Here is a 26,404-nt window from a genome sequence, read left to right on the forward strand (position 1 = left end):
ACAGAATGAGAGTGGATGTCTTATAAGAAAATCCAACTTCTTAGCCAAGACCTGATAGATAGGCAAGCTCCCCCATTCCTCGCTGCCAAAAGCCTCGCGGGGTCATGTGAATGATGTTATAAGAGGCTGAAAAGTTTTAGGTCCCGTCTCTCACCGAAACAGGTATATCACGAAGCATTAAACGAAGGGCTGCAGTAATTTGATGATACAATTCCAGATTGACCAATCAAGAGGCTCATTTGCCGAAACTAAGTCCCTGGCGTTCCCAATGAGTCCTAGCGGTTCCTGCAGTAAGCCGTGCGGGCACCCCATGGGGCATCCGAAGGCGACCCAATCCCAGTGCGACTAAGAACATCTTGGTGGGCTCAGCCGCTGCCTTCCCGTATTCAATCCCTTGAAGAATGATGATTTGGGCTGGTCATCGCAGGAGTTCGTGGCGCAGGGCTACTGCTTAGCCACCTACGTGTCCGGGCAAATGCTTTTTTCCTTTTTCTCACTCTTTCGTCATGCACAGCGAGAGAGACTCGAAGAACGTGAAAGCGATAATGTATGCTTGAACCGAGACTAAGATATAGAGCGTCTCCCCCCTCCGCTCAGATCGTTTCGCTTGAATAATCATTGCAACGATCTTTGTGTGCCACCCAGGATGAGTTCAACAGCATGTATCATCCAGGCTAACCCCGATGTATCTGGGGCCGGAGTAAGTCATTTCTCATGCCGTCATTCTCCTCCATTTAGCTCCTACCGTGAGCAAAAGAACACCCAGCTAAACCATCACCTGCAGATCCGTATATCGATTTACACCCTCTGCCTAGGCGGGTCGATCGTTAGCTATCTACTCCGCGTATTTGCCCCAGGCGAAGACCAAGAAGAGTTCTCGCGAGGCGTGTGCTCCGCCCTCGGCTTGCAAGGCCTAGCCCTCCTCTGCACAGCGATTTACCAGACAGTGCGGGGCGACCTAACACTCTTCCACGCGATATGTGTCGTGCACCTTCTCGCCATACTTGGCATGGATTTGGTGAGCAAAGGCCGGTATGAAGGTCTCGGTCCATGGCGGCTATATTTCTTCTCCGCCATCCAGATTTTGGTTTTGGCGGCTTTCCTCGCTTTGAATGTCTATGTTTGGGTGACGGCGCCGCAATTTGGCAGCCAGCCCCTGTGCAACAAGGACACGGTTTATGTGGTCTTTGGAGTTAGCATCAAAGCTACGTCTCCCGTATTCCGGTATATCATTCTCGGAACATTGGGTGCGGTTGTAGCTGGCTATGCTCTTGTTTTCACTTGTATCTTACCGTGTCTGTGTGGGTACGCTGCGTACCGAAGACGGCATCCCGACGCTGGAAACAGGATTGAGGGCCAGAAGAGAGGCTGGATGAATTGGTTTATGGAGGTTAATCATCCTATTTACCAGGATCATCCCGAGCCACCCGAGAGGCTGCATGGCCAGGCGCTGCTCAACTTTACGCTGAACAAGGTCGCGTATTGTTCGTTCTGCATATACTTGATTGTGTCGCTGGAGCAGACTATCCATCGGAATAACCTCGACCCCGAAGAGAAAGGATGGACGTTTGGACAGGTTATTGCGATTTTCTTGTTGTTAGGTGTCGCCAATGAGCTGCTCAATGTTCTTATTGCGAGTTGGGATAGGAGGCAGGCTGAAGGTGCTCAGCAGCTGGTGCAATTTAGGCCGGGTACTGGGAACTCGGTGCATTCCTCATCTTCTTGATATGTTCATGTCCGTTACACCGCCGTGCAACAAGACGCTCATAATATTGCTGATATCTGAAAGATCATGAAGCCACGTTTTGGATCATACGAGTGTTTCTTAGCAATTGCCGTGAGCTCCGATCTCGCCTGTAACTTTAAATTGCCATGGTCAGTATACAAGAGGTGAATATTTGTGTCACCACATACTCCTAAGGTGGAAGCCTGCTGCTCAATGATGCCAACGGAAGGTTGTTAAGGCTAGAATTCGAATGTGCTGAGGTCGAAGTGACCCCGGCCCCGGGCAGTTATTCTTAAAAGGGAAGGCGCGCTGTGATGCAGAGCCAATTCGTTGTATGACATCGACTAATTTGTGCAGGACACGATATATATTCTATTTACAAACCCGAGGGTGTCAATCCAAAGATGAAAGATCCCAACCAAGAAGCGTCCACCTGGCGGCTCACTAAATGTTAAACATCTAACCAGTTTGCGCTCATTTCATAGTACTGTCAACTAGCTCGCGGTATATCTTCTTGAGATCGGCAATATCAGCGTTAAGTTCGTCAACCTGCTCGCTCTTCTCACCCAGCATCTCAAGAGTGGTCTGGTAGCGCTGATCAAGGTCTTCAAGTTCAGCTTCGAGCTCCTCCACGCGGGAATACGAGAGCTGCTTCTCTTCGAGCTCACGCATAAGGTCCACAACCTGTTGCCGGGCCTCGTCGCGCTGGGTCGTCACGCGGGCCAGCTCGTCCTTGGAGCCGGCGCGCTCGCTCTCTAGGCGGCGGACCGTGGCACTCATGCGCTCGACCAGCTGCACAGAAGGGCCCGCGCCGACAGTTGACTCGGAAATTATGTCGTTGATACCGCGGGATGGAGGTGCATGGGTGCCGCCGTACGCCGAAGGAGTGACAGGAGTGCCAGATTCAAAATACTCCTCCGGCTCAAAGGTGATGGAGGGCGCTGCCATGAATGACGGATTGGTGTTGATGTGTGGGGGAGAGAGCGTGGCTTGGGTGATTGAAGCAGGGTAGGAGTTTTGGCGAGGCGGCGTACCAATTTCCGGTGAGGTGAAAGCCATAGTAGATGAGCGCCGGCTAGGAGGGCGGAAGTCCGATGGCCCTGGGGTCATGGCGGCGTCGAGAGTGCTCGAACGCCGTAAAGATGCAACAGGTGATACTCCGCGTAGTTGCGACGGGGAATTCACTTGCTCTCTCCACTTGGCCCGCTCCTCCTCGAGCTTCTGCGCCCAAGTTGAGTCGCATGTTTTCTTCTGCTCGGCCATGTCCTTTTGCGTTGAGGCGAGGGCCTCTGTCGCTTTCTCGAGTTTGTGTTGCAGCTTCTGCAGCTCTTCCATGCGTTCCTCGAGCTTGCTGCTCAAATCGTGCTCGGCTTCTTTGGCGTTATCTAGTTCCTCTTCGAACTTCTTTAATTTCTGGTTCTACGGTGATGTCGGTTAGTCCCGTGTTACACCAATGCATGGAACTTTGTCTTACCATCTCTCGAATCTTCTTGCGAAGGTCAGCCTCACGTCGCCCAGCATCATCGCGTTCTTTCTCTACGCTAGCCAGACGTGATAGCAAAGATCCTTCTAGTGTATGCCAATTTCCACTTGCAGCAGCATATTGTGTTTGCAAGGTCTCGATCTGACGGAGAAGTTTGGCTTGGGTCTCTCCAGTTGCCCCCGATGAAGCTTCCTCTGCGCGGGAGCGAAGAGTTTCCATCTTACTTTCCAAGACAGACTGTTCGCCTTTCAATTCAGCCTCGAGCATTCGGGCCCTCTCTTTCTCTTGCTCCACCTTCTCCTTCAACTCAGTAATTTCCCTCTTGGATTTCTCTTCAGTGATGTCGCGCTCGATCTTCAAATTGCATAGCTCCTCGTCTAGTTCTGTCGCCCGCTGCCTCTCCAGCTCTAGAGCGTCAGAATTCGCTTTTGTCTCGGCGGTTTCGGCACGGGAAACGGCCCGACTCAATTGCGATTTCATCTCTTGCACAGTCTGGCTGAGCGCATTGCGTTCATTGGTAACAGCTTCTAAGTCCTTAGTCGACTTGGTCTGAGATGACAAAGACTCGGTTGCCCTCTTCTCTGCGGCCTCTGCCCGCTTGGCTCTTGCTTCGGAGTTGACTAAGTCTCGCTCAAGCTTGTCCGTCTTTCTCTTCATTTCAATCTGAGATTTGGTGTTTTCAGTAAGTTGCTGGCGCAATTTCTTGATTACCGTTCGGTGGTCCATTTCCGACTTAGACAGCTTCTGCCCTTCCTCTAGAAGCAATGCGATCTTCTCATCTTTCTCTAGGAGTTGTTTTTGCGCACTCCCCGGGGTAGCATTTGCTGCTGCATTTTTAGCCGATTCCGCAGCATCCTTAGCGAGGTATTTCAATTTCGACTGTAATGCATCAATACGTTCAATATAACCATGCATTTCTTCCTGCCATTGGGACTCGGCAGTCTTATGTTCAGCCTTCAGACGAGCGATATCCGGGTTTTCATTCTCCTCTGGTACCTCGGGCGATTCAACGCTAACCCGCGGACTATCACCCAAACCAATATCACTCAATACCGAATTGCGTTGCAAATCCGAAATTTCTTGACTGGCTTTGGCCGAGTCGGTTGAGGATTGAGCCACCTCTACAGAGATCCTGGGCGCGGAGTCTGCGACGCTGATGTCTGTTGAAACACGCGGTGATATTCCGGAGTCGTAGCTTATCCTCGGTGAGGCTAATTTATCTGCAATGCTGTCGTCATTTGGTCGCGAGATCTCGGAGTCTTCCACCGCACTATTCACCGATGCAACGCTGGAATCAATGTCCATACTTGACCGAGGTTCATTGCTAGGTACTGGGCTAGCAGGCGGTGATGAGACTCGGCTTTGAGGAGAATGGGAAGAGAGATTCGAGGCATTCTGTTTCACCATAGCTCGGGCTAGACGTTCCTGAAGCCGGTCATTTCTTCGCGCGGTCGATGAACTGCGGGATACCGCTGAAAGATGTTAGCCAGCTCGACTGAATCGCACATTTACTGAGGATTTCATACAAGAAGCAGGAGCCTTTGTCAGTGGTGCATCTCCGCCCTGAATTTCAGTGGGCTTTGCAGTAGAGTTGGTCTGGTTTCCCTCCTCATCCATCAAGATGAGATCCAGCCGAGACTCGACGCCGGCTACTGCCTGCTGGAAAAAAGAACCCACTCCCCATTTTGGCTTTTGTGCCTGCGAGTTCTGTGCCATTGTGGCAGAATTACTGTACTGGATATCGCGAACAGGCTGCTAAGCGGCAAATGCCTCGTGTCGCATTCGCATGGATTCGGTGGGGGCTGCGCTCGGACGTCGACTTGCGATTATCGTGGGGAACGTTGCAAAATTTCAGAATCAAGGCGACAATGATTTTGCTAGAAGTATTGAAGCCTAGGCGGCAATGGCAAGGACTTGCCGCGAGGGCGAATGAGGGAGACTGGCAGGATTAAGCCGGATTCGAAGTACTAGGCGGGAATGCAAACAAAGATTAAGACGCTGGTCCGATAAGACAGTAAGAACAAGGCAAATTATCGGCAGAAGAGTCTATAGAAACAAGAAAGACGATAGAGAAATAAGACGCGAGAAAAAAAATAGAGAACAGAAGACAAGTTGAGGCTATGCATTGAGATACCGTAGGTCTTGGCGCGGGCTTCCGTCATCCCCAAGCTCCCCCGTCTCTCTGGACACACCTCGAGTTTGTACCATTCACAGCCAGCGACGCTCATTTTTCTGGCTCAAAAACCCCCCAGATTACACCCACAATGTCACTGGAGCCACCCACCTACCTCAGCTCCCTCCAGAATAACATCCGAGCTCGGCCAATTCCGTGGGAGGGTGCCGTCCGGGCGGGCAACATCACCGATGACCACTTGAAGAAGATCAAGGCGGTGGATAAGGTGCGCAAGGAGCAACGCCGTCAGACGATAGAAGGAGATCTTGCTGGATACACAGATCTGTTGGCCGGCGGTGCACACGGAAAGAGTGTCTTGGACTCGGCCTCGAGAAGGACCGATATTGTGCAGTATATACTGGTGCTGGCCTCGGACTTGATTCAAGGTATAACCTACTAGCGGAGCTGAAGTTCTGAGGAATCATACTGACTCATATTAAAAAAGATGTGCCTGCTTTGGCCAACTCGCTTGTTTCTCACCCCGAACCGTACAAGCCCTTCCTACCATTCTTGCAGCACTCGGCAAACGCCGAAGACCCCATTCCTCTGCTCACGTCCACCTTCCTCACGGCGCTCGTGTCGCACAGTCTCGTTGCCTCATCTAAACCTGCACCCCGCGACAATGAGGCTCTTCCACAGCTCTACACCTATCTCTCTACCTTGACCAAGAATCAGGATAGTGGACTCCAGGATATTGGTGTCCAAGGATTCTCTGAGCTGCTAAGAACAAGCCGAGCCCGAGAAATCTTTTGGGCGCAACGTCAAGAGACCTTGACCCCCTTGATCGACACTCTTCGAGCTGCGGCGGGTGCTAAAGACAACGTCAGTAACGCAAGCACACTGGGAAGCAGCACTCGCAGCGTCGAGCCTGGTCTCGCCGGTGGTATTGGCCTTCAGCTTCTATATCGGGTGCTCCTTGTTCTATGGCAGCTTGCGTTTGAAGGCGCTCTCGTTGGTGATGAACTTCAAGAGTGAGTGATGTGAAGACAAGAGATCGAATATACACTCTGAGCTACTAACCCCACACAGGAACTATGAAATTATCCAACTGTACATCCACCTTCTGCGTCTCTCACCGAAAGAAAAGACCACTCGGTTGCTTGTTGCAACTCTGTACAGTCTTTGCTCCAGCAACCGGACAACTCTGCTACCCATCGCCGTGTTCCTTCGACTGCCCGCCCTCCTGACTAACTTGTCTGGTCGTCATCTGACCGATCCCGACCTGCTCGAAGATCTCAACGCACTCTCTTCCATGCTGGAGGAGTACACCAAGACACAGACCACCTTTGACGAATATGCCGCCGAAGTTCAGACTGGCCACCTCCGCTGGTCGCCCCCTCACAAGAACCCGACCTTCTGGAAAGATAACGCTCGACGAATTGTTGAGGAGTCGAACGGCGCTTTGCCCAAGAAACTGGCCGAGATCCTATCTAAGAGTTGGGATAACGACAAGCAGGTACTGGCTATTGCTTGCAGCGACGTAGGTAACTTAGTGAAGGAGGTTCCCGAACGCCGTGGGCAGTTGGAGCGACTAGGCCTAAAGACGCGGGTGATGGAACTGATGGTTGATCAAGATGAATCAGTACGGTGGGAGAGCTTGCACGCTGTCGGCGAATGGCTTCGATATACCTTTGAGGGCTGATCCATCAAAGAGGACTTTCCCGATATGTTGATGGGCTTACCAGGATGGACATATACTCTGGTTGGCATGTACTGTGTATTTTCTTGCCATGGCGCATACTCGCTTCTTTTTTTCCGGGGGAGAATATTAGAATCATACTTATCTATGAAATTCATGGCCCCTATATTCTGATACATATTCCAGTACTCTAAACGGTGGATATTGCGGTCGGCCGCTAAAGAACCCCAGACCTGCAAACACGCTGCGACAAGACAAGAGCAGGACCCTCGATCTCTCTCTATAGGATCTAATATCATGACTTCAACCCCTATCGCTGTTCCCTAGAGATTATAGATTACATTCGCCACGCGGGCGGCTTATCGGAGAGCTTTCCATTCCCCCGCAGGAATTCTTCGCCGAGAACATCATCCAACCGTTCAAAATCCACAGCACCCATGTCGAGATCCTTCACAGGTTGCAAGAGATGTAAGGCACGCCGACAAAAATGTGACGAGCTGAGACCGAACTGCGGGCGCTGCCAGACTGCAGGCGAGCAATGCCAATATGCAATGCAGTTGCAGTGGGGTGGACGGGCATTCTCGCGATCCCGGTTTGGTGCTTGCGTCGGGACAGGAGGCATGCAGAGACTCGGTATGTCTTTATAACAGAGGGACCTTGTACATAGTTCTGACTATCCCAGAATATTCACCAGGAGAGTTCATCTACACCACCAAGACGGCGGTGCAGTCAGCCAGCGCCAAAACCGGATCAGATCTCACCCTATCGCAACCCGTCGATCCCTTCTCGTCCTTGTCGTCCAGTCAAAAGGCCTTGTTGCATCATTTTATCAACGATGCCTCCCAAATCACCGCATGCCATTCGGGAATGCAGCAGGACATAACTCGCATGCTGATCCCAATGGCTCTTCAGACACCTTCTTTACTCTACGCTACCACCGCCTTATCGGCGATCCATATTCAAGCCCTACACAACCAGTCGGAGACCGTAAAGTCAGCACCGGATATTGCCCGCTTAATGGCTCTCAGTCTTGAACATTTCCGAACAGAACTGCAGAATCCCTCATCCAAGGATCCCGAGGCGTTGGTGGCCACGGCTCGGACGCTCTGTCTAGCTGAGATCCATTCTGGGGCGATCAACCCGAACTCATGGAGAGCACATGTTGACGGGGCGAGGGCATTGATGAGGGCATCTGACGCCGCTGGCGAAGATTCCCTGCGGTCTACAAGCGGTTTCCGGCGATATTTGGATCGTTGGTACTGGTCGATCGTGTCGCTTACGGCACTGACGGGCAATGGTCCACCCATTGGCGATATCTCTGACTTTGTCTCATCTGACTTGATGGGGTTGGGTGGGTCCACTGATTATTTAGATGACTATTGGGGTTTCAGTGTAGACCTTGCGGCTGTCTTTAGGCAAATCGGCGCTGCCGCTTGGCGAAGCCATCAAGTCGAGAAGGCTACCCAGGGCTTTGTTGCAGGAGAGGTTGATGACAGTGTTGAGAATGATGCCGCGTCCTTGGAGTTCGCAATTCGACAACTCATGAATCGTGACTCTAGCTCGCAGCCCTCTTTTTACCCTAGAGCCGCTGAAGGCTTATCTGCAGAGACCGCGCAGCAGCTCCTGCTATGCAATGAGGCATTCCAACATAGTGCGCTTATTCAGATCCATCGAAGACTTCGGAAAACACCAACTACATCGCCAGAAGTGCAGCAGTCGGTCCGACGTATCCTAGAGTGCACCGCGCAGATTGGGCCATCATCAGGTCTCTCGCCTTGGGTGATGCTAACGACACCAATCTTTATTGCGGGCTGCGAGGCGCGCGGTCAAGATCGAGATACAGTCAGGCAATTACTGTCGTCGTTGCATGACACTATCCGCGTCCCGAACGTTCTCCAGTCACTAAGATTCCTCGAGCAGTATTGGTCTAACCAACTCAGCGAGGAAGAAGACTGGAGCCATTTCCTCGGTAAGGTTTTCTCTTAGCCGTTTCTTTGTTCATGCTAACATCCGATAGAACGAATGCAGTTCGATTTCATCCCTTACTAAGGAGATCAGGCCAGAGCCTGTTATGCCTCACGTGCAATGATTCATGTTTTTGAGCTTGGGTACTATCTTCTTTCGTTACACTATAACTTTTCGTGTGAGCAAATCGGTGTTGGCAGGGGTTTTGGCGAGCGCATGTACCTATTAAGCCATGGAGTTTGGAAGTGGCAATATTGTTTTTAAGCAATTGTACATGAAATGTCTTTGTTCTTTCGAAGCTAACACTTTTTATTGGGCTCGCCTATATTTAAATATCTGAGTATTAGTTCGACCAAGGAATTGACCACATGGATATTGAAGTAAAAGGCGCCAAGCCTAGGAGATATATAGACGGAACTAAGCAGCTAATCTCCGCATTCGGACATAACAACCAAATGACGCGATGAGTCAAAAATGATAACATTGGAAGCTGGTTTGCATCATCGAATCTCAAAGCTTCATGATCCCGAGTCTAGATAGGTCAGATATAGCATATTCTAACCTTATACGGGTCGGAGTCGGGTCAACTCATATACGAAACCCCGGGATGGCGTCTACGAGCCATTATGATTCGCGTAGACTCGAACCTACACTCCATGGATCGTATAACCTTAGCATTATAAGATTACCTATCAATAGATGCGTTCGAATTCTTTGAAATCAAGTATTCTGATTCCTAATACACAAACTTTAGTCATTCAAATTCAAATTCGAAAACGTAGTGGTGCTTGGGAAGTATATAGTCTGTTATAACTACCTCTCAATAGGAGCTTGATTTGACAGTATCTCATCTCGTTCGGTCCCACGAACCTAAGGGTGTCTTTCTCGTCCTTATCCAATGGAATCTGTCATTCGAGAGGCCCCATTCGGGCAGCTTGTTCGTCTCTTGACGAACAATAAATACTTTCAATACCCCGAAGAAAAGCCCGACTTCAAGCTTCCCGACACATGGCTTCAGTTGTTGAACTCTAGGGATGAAGGTAAACAAAAGAACGCCATCCGGCATGACTCCAACCGAAGCCATGAACACAGTGAGCCCCTAAGCCGGTCCTCTACCCAGGCATCCATGCAATTCACCGAAGCTCGCCTCGAGGCCGACGAAGAACATGAAATCGAGAAAGTCGAATCCATCCCCATCGCCCCCAAGAGAACAAAAGACGGTTCTATCCTCGTTGATTGGTATTATACCGATGATTCGGAGAATCCACACAACTGGTCCAACCTCAAGCGCGCTCTCATCACTATAGTGATCTGTCTATATACCTTTGTCGTGTATACCACTTCTGCGATTTACACGTCCTCAACAGAAGGTGTCATGAATGAGTTTGGTGTGAGCACATTGGTTGCTACTTTGGGTCTGTCACTCTATGTTCTAGGGTATGGTACCGGGCCATTGATCTTCTCTCCACTGAGTGAAATCCCCGTGATTGGACGTAATCCAGTCTACATCGTCACGATGTTCCTTTTCGTGATAATCTCCATCCCAACAGCTTTTGTGGGCAACTTCGCCGGCCTGATGGTGCTGCGATTTCTGCAAGGTTTCTTTGGCTCGCCCTGTCTCGCATCTGGAGGTGCTTCTATCGGAGATATGTATAGCCTAATGTCCCTGCCTTATGCCATGATGGCTTGGGTTTCTGCGGCATACTGTGGACGTAAGTTTCCTTCCCGTTTATATATCGTTATATACACCAAATAACGTTACCTATACTAACACTATACAGCCGCTCTCGGCCCTCTTCTCAGCGGCTTTGCCGTCCCAGCCAAAGGCTGGCGTTGGTCCCTCTTCGAATCAATCTGGGCCTCCGCCCCGGTTTTCATCCTGATGTTTATTTTCCTCCCGGAGACCAGCAGCGCAACAATACTACTCCGACGCGCTGGCCGTCTACGCAAAATCCACAATAATAGCCGCTTCATGTCGCAGTCCGAACTCAACCAGCGCAATATGCATATCTCAGACATTGCCATCGACGCTCTGATCAAGCCCCTGGAAATAACCATCAAAGATCCCGCCGTCCTCTTCGTCCAGATCTACACAGCCATCATCTATGGCATCTACTACTCTTTCTTCGAGGTCTTCCCCCTCGTGTATCCAGCCGACTACAACATGAACCTCGGCCAGATCGGTCTAGTCTTCCTATGTATCATGGTCTCATGCATTATCGGTATTGCCGCCTACGCGAGCTACATCCACTTCTGGATGCACCGTCGCATCCGCCGCTCCGGCTTCCCCGTAAATGAGGCTCTTCTTATCCCCGCGCTGCCTGCCTCTTTTGGTCCTCTGATTGGCCTTTTCTTATTCGCCTGGACGGCTCGTGCGTCTATTCACTGGATTGTCCCCACCATCGGTATCACTATCTATGGTGCCACGGTTTTCGTCGTCATGCAATGCATCTTCATGTATATTCCTCTCACCTACCCCAGGTACGCGGCTAGTCTATTCGCTGCGAATGATTTCTTCCGCAGTGCACTTGCATGTGGCAGTGTGCTGTTTGCGCATCCGCTCTTTGGGAATCTGGGCGTTGCTCGAGGTGTCAGTCTTCTTGGTGGACTGAGTGTTATCGGTATTATCGGTATTTGGTTGCTTTACTTCTATGGTAGTAGGCTTCGTGCTTTGAGCAAATTTGCGATCTCGGATGAGGTTGAATGATTACCTTGTGGTTTAATCACGATTTTTGACGAAAAGTTATTGCAGGATATTTGTTGATAGCGATATACGGAAATTGTTGGAGAGGATGAGACAAAGAGCGACGTTACATTAACGATGAACGTGAATCTCGATTCTCGTCATGAATAATGAGAATCTTAATATTTAATACTGTGAGGAGCTCTTTGTCTCTTGAATAAATATTGTTAAGCCTCATAGAAAGATGAGAGAAGTTGATCCGGATCATAATATCCTCAAGCTCACCAATTACGAGATACCCTCATCGTTATTTCTGTGCACGCCTGTTTGCAATGAATGGCGCTAGCTATTCTACCTGAAAAGTCAGTGATTACCAAAGTTTAATAGTATTGCTTTTTCTATGAATAGGTTGGCACTAGTAGGACCAATTGTTGGCACAGAAATATATTATTAAAAACGCGTGACTTTGAATAGATTATTCCAGAAAGATCATTTGAAACCATAATTGGTGTTACCAATCTTCAACTTGGGTTTACCCACAGAGAGAAGTGATATCCTCAGGGACGTAGGTGCTCATGATAGAAATAAGCTTCGAGAGAGGGACCCAGTCAAGAAGACCGTGGATGCTTCGTACGGGATGGCCACTATACAGGACCCGGGCGTAGAAAGACTTTGAACCCTTCCTATCTTTCGTCTCCCTGTAAAACTGTTAGAGAATTCCCGTATTAGAAAACAGTCTGACTTACCAAATTTCGAAAGCAATGTTGGATGCCATAGCAGGCCAGCGAAGCGCCTCGATTCCCAAAGAACCGAGGATAGGACCAATATCTCCATCATGAATAAAGGTGTGGCTGTAATCAAGGGAAGACTTTCCGCTCAGGACAGCCTGCAGACGAGAAACGATCTCGCCAATAAACAAGCCCTCGACAAGCTGGATGTACTTGACTACATCCGGGTTCGTGCGCCAGTAGTAGTTCCACTCCCAATCACCGGCACGGAAGACCTCCTGAGCCATCTGCTTCGTGACACAGGTTGAGGGATCTGACAGACTGCAGGGCAACTCATAGCCATTGCAAAGACGGCCCTGGAAGTTATCCGAAAAGTGGTCAAAGGTATTCTGCCACGAACTATCTGTCGCGCCCAACATAGAGCCGAGCTTCGAGCGCAACTCCGCGGTAACATTCATATGCTCCTTCCACTGTGTGGTAGACTGCAGACTAGACAGAGTAGAGCTGATAGCAGAGCAGGAGTATCCCTCGTTGACAGTATCAACGGATGAAACCATTTGGTGCAGGGGCAGGGCTCCCTCGTAGTGAGGCCACATGCCACGCAGGACCGCGCCAGCCGAAGCTTGGGTGAGAACGGACTCGCTGGAGCGGAACCAGACTCGGTTGTTTGGCTTGGCAGGGATCAAACCAAGCTTCTTGCCGTAGACAGACCACAGGTCCTTGCCGTGCTGATATCCGTCCTGGACTCCTCCGATGGTGATCTGAGGGTACTGACAGGTGCCGTTCACGCCGGCTGAGAAGGGGTTGGTGGGGTCCTGGTATGTCTGCGCATACATTGGCATGGGCTGGATGCCGCTTGCGCTGTTAGGGCCTGCGTAGAGATACGGGCGCACATTGTCGCAGTGATACTCTTGGTTCTGGGAAGGGGTTAGCTTAGGCTTAGAGTCGATCTGAGAGTTGCTTACCTCCCCACCTGGGAGAATGTTGTACGGAGTTCGTCGCTGGTGACGCTGCAGATACTCCAGGTACACCAGCTTTCCCTTAGTTGACCCCTTGGTTAGAGCTTCGGGCAGTTCATATTCCGCTGAACGAGGGTGCGGCATCGAACAGTAGTCATAGATGCCGTAGGGGCTGCCCCCGGTCGGTCCATTGGTTGGAGCTTCATAGATACCACCATATGTCCCAATTGAGCTGTCGCTGATGTATGACGTATCATTCAGCGTTGGGGGATAGAAGGTGTCCACCGGGGTGTGACCCAGCACAGAGGCTGCCACAGAAAGCAAGACGAAGCTGCGCATGATGGAGATGGGCTTGAGTGAGGAGAACCAAGACTGGCGAAGGCCTTCAAATATATAGATTTCCGAAGCCATCACCACCAGGCCCAAACTGATAAACAAGATGAAGCCCCACCGCATTGGAACCAGTGGAGATTGGAAAATCGGCGCACGTGGGATCGGCAGGCCAACCTGAGAGGTGCTAGCAACCACGTGGCTCGGCATATAGTATATAACCAACTTTCGGCTAAACGATTGTTCTCAACGTCGTGTCGTCCGATCGAGATGCAATTTCCCGATGTTTCCGATTTCGGGTCTCGGCATTACCCCTGCATAATCCTGCCGATATCAGATGCTTAGCAAAAACTATATAACACTATATATTCCAGTCCCTTTGATCAGGATATTTGATTATCGGTCGACTCATCTCTCACTTTTACAATGATGTGGAAGGCTTCCCTTGTTATGGCCATGGCCATCCCGCTGGCGTCCGCCGCCCTGGCGGATTACGCACTGCATACAGTCCTTGACAATGCTGCTCCGATCTTTGGATCGTACAAAAAGGTCACAGGGGGAAAGTCGGAATGGATGAAGAAATATCACGACAACACTTTGCTCGTTCATATGAACATCCCCGGCACCCACGACAGCGCCACGGGAAGTTACAACCAGGCGACGCAAGATGCCCTTCGGGGCATTACAGATCTCAACCAGGTCGTTGTTCCGGTGCCAGAGGCATTGACGTGCCAGGATGTGAATTTCATCAACATGCTCGACATGGGAATCCGGGCATTTGATCTGCGATATGCTTTCGATCCAACAAACACCACTCTCATCTTCTATCATGCACAGGCCCTGCTGTCGGAGAAAGCTAGTGTCAATGATGTGCTCTTTGGCTTTTACAAGTGGCTGGATGATCACCCCTCGGAGACCATTTTCCTGTCATTCCAGTACCAGGGCTCGACAGCTCTGTACGCCGAAAACAACGCGGCTGTGCAGTTGGAGCTCTTCAATACCCTCACCAGCCCCGCAGCGCGCCATTATTTCAAGCAAACGAAGGATGAATTGGGTACCTTGGGCGACGCACGTGGCAAAATTACTCTCATGCGCCGTTTCGACCTGGACCAGCTTCCGGATAACTACACAGCCGCACTTCCCGGCCTGCACTTCTCGCCCAATCTCTGGAATGATAACGGCGCCGCCATCGACCTGGTGTACAACTCGGACAAGAACTTGACCGCCTACATCGAGGACTACTACCAGCCGCTCACGCCCACTGGGTCCAGTGCGGTTGAGAACATCAGGTGGAAGTACAACGCCACGACGGAAAACATCCACAAAGCCACTACCCAGCACCCGAACAGTCTCTTCTGGACATGGGCGTCTAGTAACAATATCGTCAACAACCCTCCCGATTGGCCTCGGATCATGGCACTTGGAAACGGCACCCACTATACACCAGCTGGTGGAGTTAACCAGCAGCTAGTGCCTTTCCTGAAGAAGCAGAAAGGCAAGCGTGTGGGAATCGTGATGTTTGATTTCTTTGAGCAGCCCTCCAACCTGGTTGATACGCTTTTGGATTTGTGAAATACAAGATGAGCGAGATGTTGTTAGGAGAATAGTCAATGACCAAGCTTAACCTTGGGATCAATAGATTGAACAATGTGGAGCCGAATAGATTACTTAAACTTTCCTCGTCTATCTGTGCTATAAACTCCACAATTAAAACTGGATATTCCAAGACCCATCGCTCGCATCACGCACGTGGACACGCCCCCATCAGGTTTCCCTACCCGCACGACCCTTCCCAAGGAACAATCAAATTGCAATGCCAATCAAATCCGATACAATGCCCTTGTCCTCCGCTGACGTCAAGCTCTCAACTAGGCTTGCCCAGCTTGGTATATTGATACTGCGCCCAGTGAGGAACCCCATCTTCCAAGTTTCCCACTTAGTCGTATCCAAAGAGCACATGAGGCTAGCACAACGGGCGAATTCATGTTTCTCCAGAATGTCCTCCTGGTCAAGGCAGATGCATCTCCACGCATCATCCACCTTATACACATAATCCCAGATATCATAACATTGGCTGTATTTGATTTTTTGCAACTCAAGCCAGCCAGATCGCACCAAACTCCAATCAGAAGGTTTGCAGTGCTTCTCCAGCTTCTCCCACATCTGCTGTGGGTTTCGAATGTTGCGAACAATCAGCCTGGTCGTGGCAGATAGGTTTGTATTAATGATTTCCCGCGCCGCCTCATGCAGGCTGTCTAATTGGGGTTCCAAGTGATGTGCTTGAGAAAGTTGGCCGATTTTGCCCTCAACCAAATCCAAAAGAAAATTGCGGCTCAGAATATGCCTCATTTTGCGGCTCCAGGCGCGGTAGTCGGAGCGGCCGCGCAAAGGGGGACAATCGCATTCTATTGGGAAATTATCATCACCGAATGCATTTCTTAAGCTGAAGGTACGTTCGATCAAGGTCTCTGCTTCGGTAATCTGTCGGTCGCTGGGGCTTTCGGGTGCGACAGTCATCTCAGTGGAAATCTGCTCGGCGGAATTGACCCGGCGTCTTTTTGCGGGCGAGGTTGAAGGTTCATCTCCCGGAGGTCCTTGTCCAGAGAGGGATCGTTTCGTCAATGGTGTTGAGGAGGCCATGCTGTTTATTCTTGACGCGCAGACCTAGCTTGGTGGATAGGAATTCTCAACACAGCAGGTCAGGACAGGGCAATGATAATCGATAAGGAATGCTGTGAATTTTCATAGGATAAGTATTGAAATATTGAGGTATGACATAGGTAACTATCACCACGTCGAGCAAGGAGACCACCGTTTATATGTACCTAGCCCGACGCCAGAAATATTCACTTCCAGAAAACTGTTTGCTCAAATATGCAGCCCTACATTCTTTGGAAAATCCAGAAACTTGACATTTTAGACATAATTCCCCCTTTTCAACTTCTCTGGATAGCACCTACCGCATGTGCTATCGAGTCTCTCGTGGCAAGGTAACAGCTCGAGTAACTCCGTTGTATTATAGGGCACAAAGAGGATCGATTTCGTAGATGTACCAAAAGCTCCAAAGACCGTGCTTGTTCTTTCTTCCCTGTACTCACATACATTCCGCACAACTTCTCAGAACTCTAAACCTCTCTCACTGAATACCTACCTCGGCTTGAAAGGCCAGAATGCCAGCAACTGCAACGTCTACAAATGCAAAAGGAGGAGCAAAAATAGTACTCGCCGCGCTACCAGCCCCGCTTGATGCTGAGGTAGCTGTAGATGTACTCTAAGCTGATATACCGCTTGAACTAGTGGAAGTAATGCCGGTGGACCCTATAGGAGATAGGAGAGTTACAGGTAAAATTCGATGTCATGAGGCAGAGGTCACGGTTGGTGTAGTTGGTGGTAGAATTTGACCCATCATGTTGCTCGTCATCGTGATGTTATTGAGGAAGCGCATGAGTGCGTTCCTGTCATGGCAAGAGCGATGGAACAAGAGAGATGAAGAGTGTAAAAATGGAAAGAGCGTTCGATGAAAAGCAGGCGAAAATTTTTGAAGCTAGCATATGATCTACATCATGATGGCCATAATCGCTCATGTGTCATTTGGTAGAAAAAGTATATCTCATTGAGTTTCAGAAACAAGGGCTATGTAATGCTTGACCCAGGGCATGATCTTATCTGACTTGGCACATCAGTGAGGTGGGCCGATCACAATAAAGCGGAGAGAAAAGGCACCAAAATCGGGCAATATTGTGGGGTGGATGACAAATGCTGCCGGAGTAGCCTCGGCTCGTCATGACGTCATCGAGAGAGGGCCGTAGCTCCAACGAAGATAAAATACCGCCAGTCTGCTTGTTGGAAGTCCACGCCGCAATCAAAGTCGTCTGATTGATTGGGTCACCTTATAATAAATATTAACGTATAATAGACCAGCAAAAGAAAATGCCCCCCCCTCGCAAAGCTCTCATTGCAATCACCTCCGCTCATGCTCCTCTGTACCCGGAGGGCAAAGAGACTGGTAAGCCTCTACTTCGAAAGACAGCTCAAGATCAGAAATAACGGCAACTTGACTTAGGCTTGTTTATCACTGAAGCTTTGCACCCTTTCCTTGTCTTCAAGAAGGCAGGATTCGATGTCGATCTAGTGTCGGAGACCGGATCTTACCAACCCGACTGGCTCTCGCAGCAGAAGGACTGGCTTAACGATGAAGACAAAGCTATCTGGGAGGATCACTCCAGTGAATTCCGCTCTAAGCTTGATGATCTCTTGAAACCGAGTGATATCAATTCCAGCAACGTAAGTCTCCTTTACGGATACTTGGAACCCGAGCTGAGCATTACTAAATCAGTATGGCCTATTTTTCGCTTCGGCTGGTCATGCCTCTTTGATCGACTACCCAGAAGCCAAGGGGCTACAGAGCATTGTATCTAAGATGAACACCGACGGTGCTATCATCTCTGCTGTGTATGGGTAACTGCACCTCCGAGCTAAACATATTTCTAATTCTGATTAGGTGCCATGGCGGTGCAATTTTCCCAGGAATCATTGATCCCAGTACAGGAAAGTCGATTATCGCTAACCGAAGAGTGACTGGCTTCACTACTCAGGGAGAGGAGGAAGAAGGTGTTCTAGACACCATCAAAAGCTGGAACCGGCCCACCATTGAGGCCTCCGCTGCAAGCTCGGGAGCCACATGTGAGTTCGATGTCCAAACGTCGATTTTTTGTATGTCTGACACGACATTAGATGTCTCTCCTCCTGGCCCTTGGGACGCTTTCACTATCACCGATGGGCGCCTCGTGACTGGTGCCAATCCCGCAAGTGCGCATGTGACGGCTGAAGCTGCGGTGAATGCGTTTGATGCTATCTAAAGCCTAGATCACTTGGGAAACGCAGGATGCCCTCTGTTACCCAGGTAGTAATAGCAAATATAGTATCATCCATTCTCATTACAGATCCCAGCTATATCGTAGGTGTATATTAACTTCACGGTAGCTTTGAGCGTTCAAAAGCCTCATCGGTTTTGGAAGTGGACACCAACTCGCGCGAAGAACCTGGATATGTGTGAACCACAAAAGTGAGATAGTTATGTAGTTCACCCCCAACAAATCGCTTAGTGGTTCACATGTCTTCGCGAGTTGGTGTCCTTTTCGTTCTTGGTCTTCGAAAAGATATGGTGATTATGAACAGCAATCTGGTCAGCCGTGATGAATTAAAACTAGATGCAAATGTATCACTGAAGATGTATGGAGGAGGATGATAGAGGAAAGGGAAAGGTGGGTCTTGTTGTGGGGCTGCTTTAGGGGTAGTACTAAGCCTTCTTAAGGTTGTATAAACTACGTAAAAAGAAGATATCCATAAAAGGTACATTTAAGAAGACCATTGAAATGACTACTGAAGCCATGTTATGCCTTCAGTTATTCCTATATATATCGAAAAAATGATTTCTACATTCGACCAATATGATTTTAAATGATATGATACGAAAGGGCTCAAGCTAGATCAAGACAGACATAGCATGGACCTACTCTCTGTCCTGGTATTTTTGGCAGCAATGAGAAAAATATTGATTGGCAAATCTGGAAGACAACTAAGGCTTGATCTGCTCACTAAAATTTGGAATAAATGCTCTGACATCATACAAGTTTGGAAGTTTGGAAGCTTGATAGTGAAATGCGGGAAGCTGGACACACTGAGGTATAGCATTTCCGTTGTAGTTTTGAGTTTTGCGAGCTACCTAATCCTCTCCATAAAATATCAAGGAAGTTCAATTCCTTCTTTCTCTGCTGTCTGTAAGATGTATTGCTTGACCTGGATAAACACAACATAAATTAGCCATTCTAATCCAAGTGGATACTTATTTATGGCGAGGTGCTTACCTTATCATCTGGGACTAGCTGAATCGCCAGTCGACCTTCATTGTCTCTTTTTGCCGCCTCTGCTCCTGACTTCAACAAAAAGATCGCAGCGGGCCCATGTCCTTCAGAGATAGCGTGATGAAGTGCCGTTAATCCGTCACCATCCGTTGCATTGACAGGACTCTTACCCTCTTCCAAGAGGAGCTTCAAGATAGGCACAGACCCTACTGCGGCTGCTCTGTGGAGGGGCAGTTGGCCACGTTTATCCTTGACTCTGGCGCTGCATTTATTGGCAAGCAAGGTGCGGACGGTGGAAAGATTGGCCTTGGAACTGGCGAAATGCAGCGCATTCTACTAGATGGTAAGTTCATGTACATCCAGTAGCCAAATTCGGGTCTCAGAAAGCTGACCTGTCCAGTGTGACTTTTGATAGAAACATCGGCTCCTTTTCGCAGTAATAGGTCGATCGTTGCGTCGCCTGCGGCATCTTTCAGGCTAGCTGCAATCATCAGAGGCGTCCAGCCGGATCCATCCTATGCTGATTTAGCAAGTTTATATGACGATGGCTAGTCAATTTTGAAAAGGCTTGGGCATTCTTTTCGAAGACAGAATAGCGATACTCACTTCTACGTCTGGGTCGAAGTCCTTCATAGCGACTAGCAATTCCACGACCGGGTGTCGGTTGTAGGCCACAGCCCAGTGGATTGGAAGACGCTCATCGTCATCTTTCACGTATGCGGATTTTGGGTTTGCCTGTTTCGATGATTAGCCTTGTTCTGGGAGATCGAACAGTACCAGCTCGAGCTTGATGTTGCGGGGCAGCCTCGGCCCTAGGTGGAGCACAACTCACATTGAGCAACGACTCGACAACCTCATCTAAAGAAATCAGATTAGTGCTTATTTAATACAAAGAAGGGTCAAACTCTCACTTCTTCCTTCTCGGGCAGCCTCGTGCAGAGGGAATTTCTGATCGGAATCCATGACGACTTTGGAGGAAGAAGAGTAATATTACGATAAGAGCTCCGATAAGCCGGGCGGCTGAGTCAGTAATATTGAGCCTCGTGATCTCCCGAAGAGGGTAAAATTTGGCCAAAATGAATGTAGGTATCAATTTACTGCTCTAAAAAGATTGAGTAGAGAATATATTCAGTTGGAGGGCGCATTTGACTCATGTAGCCGTCGTTATATATTTGGTAAATCAGGCTAGAACGGGAACTAGCAGTTACAAGATTCGCTACAAAGTAGGTAAACCCCACAACCCACAACCCAACAGGCTATTATTATTGTTATAACTTGTTATAAATGGTCTTATGAAAGCTCATTAATGAAGATATTCATATGTCTTTCAATAATTAAGAACTGATTATCTGAATAAGAACACCCGGTTCACCGCCCTCTAACCTCACCGCCCGTTTTAGCCGGATATAATTGTTGGCCAATTATGGCGCCTCAGGCACGAACATCCGTTGCAACTTCGATCCAAAGATTCATGCACGTCCTTGTACCATCTTCAACCATATCTTGTCTCGCAGCTACTAGAGACGCAGCGTCGGTATTCTAATTCAATCAACTGCACTTTTAGAACAAGTGCCGAGACTGACCCTCCGGACTCGATTGCAGTCACGAACTAGCCACAGGCTTTTTTCATCGCGCGCACCATCGAAGTGTGATTCTTTGGAGCTCTCATCCTTCAAAGCAGACCGATTTATCTCACCCCCCCCCACATCAGTTCTTTGCACACACAAAATGGACTACAGCGCACCCCATTCCGCCGATGATGCCGTGCGCATGTCCGCGAAGCGGACCGCCGAACTCTTCGGTGCCGAATACCTGATGGTCACACCTTCAACCCTCACAGACGGCTCAATTGGCGTTTCCTACCGACGGAAGGCGGAGTATGAAGATATTACCGAGCTACCACGATCTCTCGCCGAGAAACAGGCGAAAGCTTCAGCCGGTCGGACAAAACGGCCGAGGATTCAGGCGCAGACACCCGCAGACGGTAGTGGCTCATCCATGTCACTTGTGAGGCGGCCATCGGGCACGGGAGTAGGAGCTGAGGACCAGCCTAAGAGTTTGGTTCAGAGACCGTCAGCCACCAAGCAACAGCGGCCCGAGTGGCACGCGCCTTGGAAGCTGATGCGCGTTATTTCCGGACATTTGGGATGGGTGCGGGCTTTGGCAGTGGAACCAAACAATCAGTGGTTTGCTAGTGGAGCAGGAGATCGCACAATCAAGATTTGGAGTTTGGCGACGGGCGCATTGCGACTCACTCTCACTGGCCACATCTCCACCGTTCGTGGCTTAGCAGTGTCACCCCGGCACCCGTACCTTTTTTCATGCGGTGAGGATAAGATGGTCAAGTGTTGGGATCTGGAGACAAACAAGGTCATTCGACACTACCACGGTCACCTCAGCGGTGTATACACACTTGCCCTTCACCCTCGTCTGGATCTGTTAGTCACAGGAGGTCGTGATGGCGTGTGCCGAGTCTGGGATATGCGGACGCGCAGCAACGTACACGTTCTCAGTGGACACAAAGGCACTGTCGCCGATATCAAGTGCCAAGACGCCGACCCTCAGATTATCTCCGGCTCGCTGGACTCCACAGTCCGGTTATGGGATTTGGCCGCTGGCAAGAGCATGGGCGTTCTGACACACCACAAAAAGGGTGTTCGCAACATCGCCATCCACCCCTCCGAATTTACATTTGCCAGTGCCAGTACCGGCAGTATCAAGCAGTGGATGTGCCCCAGGGGCGATTTCATGCAAAACTTCGAAGGTCAGAACTCTGTCATCAACTCTCTGTCTGTCAACGACGAGAATGTTCTCTTCTCTGGTGGTGACGATGGTTCCATGTCCTTCTGGGATTGGAAGACTGGTCACCGCTTCCAGTCTACGGAAACCACTGCACAGCCCGGCTCTCTTGAAGCCGAAGCCGGTATCATGGCTTCTACCTTCGATCGTACTGGCTTGCGTCTTATCACGGGCGAAGCGGATAAGACCATCAAGGTCTGGAAGCAGGACGAAGACGCTACGCCGGAGACTCACCCTCTGACCTGGGCCCCCACTCTCGGTCGACAGCGGTACTAGAGGGATGACCAGCATCACTGGCATTCGTACCCTCCGTTCCGATTTCTCAATACCCTGTATTTATTTTCCTTTTTTGCCATCAAGTTTTTATCGGCACCATGCGGAGTTAAGCGCGGTCTGGAAGATCTTTGATCTTAAAATATTCAAACATGTAACCATCGGGACAAATTTCCTCGGAACGGTTTGTTTCATGCTCTGAAAGAAAGAGTCATAGAGTTTTGTATGATACAAACCCCAATTGAGCCAAACGATACCCTTGACAATCGACCCTGCTAGACAACACGTACAAGTAGCCTCTACGGTCTAGAGTACAGAAGACACAGCTGGACTGAACGGGTATCATATGCAAACTATATTACACTAACTCTGGATAATGCGTATCGTATCAAAAATCCCCAAAGACAAGCCTGACCATCACCGCTCAATACCCAAACCAAAGCCCTTAGCCTCCGCATCCTCCCTGAAAGCGGACCTGACATCTTCCGCTGCAACTCTGAGCCGAACTTTACTACTCCGGTCGCCGCGAGTGGGGATCGTAGTACCCCCGAGCACGCTTTTAGAGCCAGAGCCTTGCTCCAGTGCCAGGACACCCGAGTTCATGAGCAACATAGCTGCATAGCCCAGGCTCCGCACGCGAGCAGTGGGGCCTCCGCCCAGTAGGAAATCTTTCACGCCGGCGCCTGCGGCTCCAGCAATGGCGACGGCTGCATCGGCGATGCGGCGGGCTTCGTCAAGGACGTCGCCAAATGTAGATTCCGAAATGCCAGTTCGGTGGACGCGGGCTAGTAGGGCAGCGAGGAAGAGCTTCCCTGACAGCGGGAGGCAGCGCAATGATTGTTGGAGTGGAGTTGATGTAGCTTCGTGAATAGCTTGCTTGATAGTGGCGATAGTGACGCGCCCCGGCTGACCCTTTGCAGGAGGTTTAGCGATGGTTGATTCTCCGGCTGCTTTGACTGCGACAGCCTTGTTACGCCGGCCGGGGGTTTTGCTGGGCGTAGGAGGCAATGATTCTGTCTCGTCTTTGGCCTCATCCGCGGCAGCCGCCTCATCGGCTGCTTGCTCGGCGATTTCAACGGCCCGACGGCAGATGTCTAAGGCTCGTCGAGCATCGCCACTGACAGCGGCTACTTTGCGACTTGCGAATTGAACGGCGTCTGGGTCAACGATATTGCCCGGTACACTGGCCAGGCGGGTACTGATGATTTCCATTAGATCTGTGTGACGGTATCCCGGGAATGTGATACGGGTTAAACCGAGACGACTGGATATTTTGTTGCTTAGGGTTCTTTCAGGGAGATCCATGGTGTTTGCAACAGCCAGGACAATGAGGCGCGAATGGCGGAGAGCAGGCCAGTTGAAGAAGTTATACATGACAGACTGATTCTTTGTGACAAGCTGATCCAATTCGTCCATGAGCACAACGCAGGAGACTCGACGAGGGGAGGGATTTGAGAATTCTCTTTCGAGAAGATCCAATGCGTGGGAAGGTGATACTCGGTCGCCCTTCAAGGCTTCCCATAGTAAGGAGTAGGATTGATGCGGGTCCGTGACTTTCATGCCGTTAATCTCGACAAAGATGAAATCGTCCATCTCTTCTGCATGCACGGCACCGTTTAGCTGCGCAACCACCTCACGCACTGTGGCAGTCTTGCCAGTGCCCGGAGTACCAGAGATATAGATACAAGCGCCTGTGCCTTCCATGATCGCAGCGCTAAGATGGTTGTATACAGTGTTGAACTCGGTCTTCCGGCACGGTAATGAGTCTGGAACAGTGGAGACGTGTAGTAAATTCCGAGCCTGACGGTAAGGAGAGTCAAAATGCGTGGGTGAGAGGACACGGGTACCCAGAGGAGTAAACTCAAGTGGTTTTTTTACGACAATCCTGATACATGTTAGTCTTATTTTATGACACACATTCAATCTCGCTGTTTCCTACCGTTTATGGGTTGGGGTCATCAGGGCCTTCTTTCGCTGTGATTGTGGCGTGGCATTCGTTGCTGCTAGTCGTTGTTTCTTTCTCGGGGTCGCAGGCACCGTGATCTCTTTGGTATCGACATACTGTAATGGTCCAAATCAGCGCTGGTTTGCAGTTGGAACCGTGTGGTTTAACTCACTTCATCGTCCGCAGCCTTGCGTTTCCTGGAAGCCTTCAAGCCATCCCTGACCCAGCTGATCAGATCTTGGATGTTGTTTTCGTTGTACATCTCCTCCCAGACAAACTCCTCGGTGTACCGTCCTTGAACCTGGTTCACGCCTCGTCGACAGACAATGCACTTGTTATATTCCGCCAATTCAGTCTTGTTCTTTGGAGGTCCATTCGGGTATTTGGCATTGAAGATACTCTGAGACATGACTGCCCCCTTCCCGCTGATTGATGTCAAGGGGTTGCTGTTGAAATCGAGTGTGATGTACTGTTCGTTGGGCAAGGCATCGGTCCTGCGCTTGTTCCTCGTGCCCATAAATTCGTCGGGGGATGCGAACCACATAATATTGGCGGATTTGACAACCTCGTCTTCTTGATCTTCATCCTCCTCCTCCAAAAATTCCGTAATAATGCCAACCCAGTCCTTTCCAGCTTCAGGGGATTTCAAAAGAATCACATCACCGACTTTGCATTGGAATTGACCCATGTGTGCGCCAATGATTTTGCGTTTTTGGCGCGCTGGACGGGATCGTCTTCGGCTGCGTTTCGCCGGGGTATCATGGTTGGCCTCGGTCTCTTGGGTAGTTTCCTCAGTTGTGTCGTAAATCCACTCCCATGGAAGGTCCTCGACGCCTAGTTCATCATCAGAGTCGTCTCGAACCAGAGCTCCCTTGGTCATCCATTGGGCGCGTTCACGGGCACTGCGCCTTTGAGGCGAAGAGTCTGAATCGCTATCGCTCATTTGGGGTGTGGGAGATATGACGGGCAGAATGCAACAACAGAGAAGGAGAAATCGCGCTTGACGCGTTGTCCACTTTCGTCCCTTTTAGGTTTAGTCTGACAAGGAGGTCTAGCCAATCAAATCCATATATTGCTACCTTATAGTAAAACATGGAGTAGAGTAAAGTGCAGGTATAGACTATACATAGTATGTGAATATACAATATTTCTTCAACTAATCGCATACACGTGGATTGAAATCATCTTTAACTTGCTTCAAAGACATCACTCAGTATATTGTCAAACTACTTTTTGAAGTTTATCTACTAACGCCTTGGACATTTCTGGAACATTTTGTAGAGCCAGGCTTAATCTCCAGTTATGTCTGGCATACCAGAAGTTCCCTGGTTGATTTGAAATGTCAAATTAATACATCATTGAAAAAGTGAGGTTGATCACACTTGCCAGATGCTTCAAGATTGCGGAACGGATATACGAGATCGGAGATGTCGGAGAAACATAACTCCGGAACCCTAACAAAATCCAACGACATCTCAGAGGATCAGATCTATATACTTCCTAATGAATTTGCTTTTACTTGACTTCTTACTACTATAAGTGACTTTTATAACACGAATACCAACATGCAATGCACAGTATGTCTCTTTTACCCTTCACAGCCAAACAGGTCGGCGGGAACATTGATTTCCGAGTGTCTTGATCTATCAATATCTTCTTATTGTACAGAAAGTCAAATAGTGGACAAGCTGAGATGTTCTCTAAGGTAATTCATATGACCTGGATAGTCCTGGGGTCTCTAGCTACTACGCCGACGCATATGTAATCAATAACCGCGGCCCTGTGGCTCCACCTAGGCAGGAATCCATCCATGGATGAATGAATGCTCTTACTCTTT

General features: G+C 49.6%; 12 protein-coding genes across 12 annotated transcripts; 7 read left to right on the top strand and 5 right to left on the bottom strand.

Annotated features, from left to right (window-relative positions):
* Window positions 1-646: 646 nt before the first annotated feature.
* On the top strand, window positions 647-1,726 carry LCP9604111_8647 (uncharacterized protein; the record flags this gene model as incomplete). Its single annotated transcript, XM_039076813.1, has 2 exons — window positions 647-700; window positions 785-1,726. The coding sequence occupies 2 exons, from the start codon at window positions 647-649 to the stop codon at window positions 1,724-1,726; spliced, it is 996 nt and encodes a 331-aa protein (XP_038925391.1).
* A 474-nt stretch (window positions 1,727-2,200) lies between these two features.
* On the bottom strand, window positions 2,201-4,925 carry LCP9604111_8648 (M protein repeat protein; the record flags this gene model as incomplete). Its single annotated transcript, XM_039076814.1, has 3 exons — window positions 2,201-3,145; window positions 3,201-4,681; window positions 4,736-4,925. 3 exons carry the CDS (start codon window positions 4,923-4,925, stop codon window positions 2,201-2,203), a joined length of 2,616 nt encoding a protein of 871 aa, XP_038925392.1.
* A 548-nt stretch (window positions 4,926-5,473) lies between these two features.
* LCP9604111_8649 (H(+)-transporting V1 sector ATPase subunit H) lies at window positions 5,474-7,024 on the top strand (the record flags this gene model as incomplete). Its single annotated transcript, XM_039076815.1, has 3 exons — window positions 5,474-5,768; window positions 5,828-6,353; window positions 6,412-7,024. The coding sequence occupies 3 exons, from the start codon at window positions 5,474-5,476 to the stop codon at window positions 7,022-7,024; spliced, it is 1,434 nt and encodes a 477-aa protein (XP_038925393.1).
* Window positions 7,025-7,458: 434 nt separating this feature from the next.
* Window positions 7,459-9,070, top strand: LCP9604111_8650 (Zn(II)2Cys6 transcription factor; the record flags this gene model as incomplete). Its single annotated transcript, XM_039076817.1, has 3 exons — window positions 7,459-7,654; window positions 7,704-8,990; window positions 9,039-9,070. 3 exons carry the CDS (start codon window positions 7,459-7,461, stop codon window positions 9,068-9,070), a joined length of 1,515 nt encoding a protein of 504 aa, XP_038925394.1.
* Window positions 9,071-9,884: 814 nt separating this feature from the next.
* Window positions 9,885-11,693, top strand: LCP9604111_8651 (MFS transporter; the record flags this gene model as incomplete). The annotated part of the gene is made up of 2 exons (XM_039076818.1): window positions 9,885-10,698; window positions 10,768-11,693. The coding sequence occupies 2 exons, from the start codon at window positions 9,885-9,887 to the stop codon at window positions 11,691-11,693; spliced, it is 1,740 nt and encodes a 579-aa protein (XP_038925395.1).
* Window positions 11,694-12,201: 508 nt separating this feature from the next.
* LCP9604111_8652 (histidine phosphatase family protein) lies at window positions 12,202-13,695 on the bottom strand (the record flags this gene model as incomplete). The annotated part of the gene is made up of 3 exons (XM_039076819.1): window positions 12,202-12,367; window positions 12,416-13,314; window positions 13,363-13,695. 3 exons carry the CDS (start codon window positions 13,693-13,695, stop codon window positions 12,202-12,204), a joined length of 1,398 nt encoding a protein of 465 aa, XP_038925396.1.
* Window positions 13,696-14,112: 417 nt separating this feature from the next.
* On the top strand, window positions 14,113-15,258 carry LCP9604111_8653 (phosphatidylinositol-specific phospholipase C; the record flags this gene model as incomplete). Its single annotated transcript, XM_039076820.1, has 1 exon — window positions 14,113-15,258. The coding sequence occupies one exon, from the start codon at window positions 14,113-14,115 to the stop codon at window positions 15,256-15,258; it is 1,146 nt and encodes a 381-aa protein (XP_038925397.1).
* A 231-nt stretch (window positions 15,259-15,489) lies between these two features.
* Window positions 15,490-16,326, bottom strand: LCP9604111_8654 (uncharacterized protein; the record flags this gene model as incomplete). The annotated part of the gene is made up of 1 exon (XM_039076821.1): window positions 15,490-16,326. The coding sequence occupies one exon, from the start codon at window positions 16,324-16,326 to the stop codon at window positions 15,490-15,492; it is 837 nt and encodes a 278-aa protein (XP_038925398.1).
* A 1,290-nt stretch (window positions 16,327-17,616) lies between these two features.
* LCP9604111_8655 (uncharacterized protein) lies at window positions 17,617-18,545 on the top strand (the record flags this gene model as incomplete). The annotated part of the gene is made up of 5 exons (XM_039076822.1): window positions 17,617-17,692; window positions 17,750-17,970; window positions 18,023-18,138; window positions 18,188-18,369; window positions 18,421-18,545. 5 exons carry the CDS (start codon window positions 17,617-17,619, stop codon window positions 18,543-18,545), a joined length of 720 nt encoding a protein of 239 aa, XP_038925399.1.
* An 886-nt stretch (window positions 18,546-19,431) lies between these two features.
* Window positions 19,432-20,513, bottom strand: LCP9604111_8656 (ankyrin repeat domain-containing protein; the record flags this gene model as incomplete). The annotated part of the gene is made up of 6 exons (XM_039076823.1): window positions 19,432-19,485; window positions 19,554-19,883; window positions 19,943-20,065; window positions 20,157-20,285; window positions 20,383-20,408; window positions 20,462-20,513. 6 exons carry the CDS (start codon window positions 20,511-20,513, stop codon window positions 19,432-19,434), a joined length of 714 nt encoding a protein of 237 aa, XP_038925400.1.
* A 765-nt stretch (window positions 20,514-21,278) lies between these two features.
* Window positions 21,279-22,625, top strand: LCP9604111_8657 (WD40 repeat domain-containing protein; the record flags this gene model as incomplete). The annotated part of the gene is made up of 1 exon (XM_039076824.1): window positions 21,279-22,625. One exon carries the CDS (start codon window positions 21,279-21,281, stop codon window positions 22,623-22,625), a length of 1,347 nt encoding a protein of 448 aa, XP_038925401.1.
* Window positions 22,626-23,039: 414 nt separating this feature from the next.
* On the bottom strand, window positions 23,040-25,510 carry LCP9604111_8658 (origin recognition complex subunit 1; the record flags this gene model as incomplete). Its single annotated transcript, XM_039076825.1, has 3 exons — window positions 23,040-24,507; window positions 24,562-24,683; window positions 24,740-25,510. 3 exons carry the CDS (start codon window positions 25,508-25,510, stop codon window positions 23,040-23,042), a joined length of 2,361 nt encoding a protein of 786 aa, XP_038925402.1.
* Between the last annotated feature and the right edge of the window lie 894 nt (window positions 25,511-26,404).

The sequence above is a fragment of the Penicillium roqueforti genome (genome assembly GCF_015533775.1).
Source record: "Penicillium roqueforti strain LCP96 04111 chromosome Unknown scaffold_35, whole genome shotgun sequence".
In the NCBI taxonomy this organism is placed as follows: domain Eukaryota; kingdom Fungi; phylum Ascomycota; class Eurotiomycetes; order Eurotiales; family Aspergillaceae; genus Penicillium; species Penicillium roqueforti.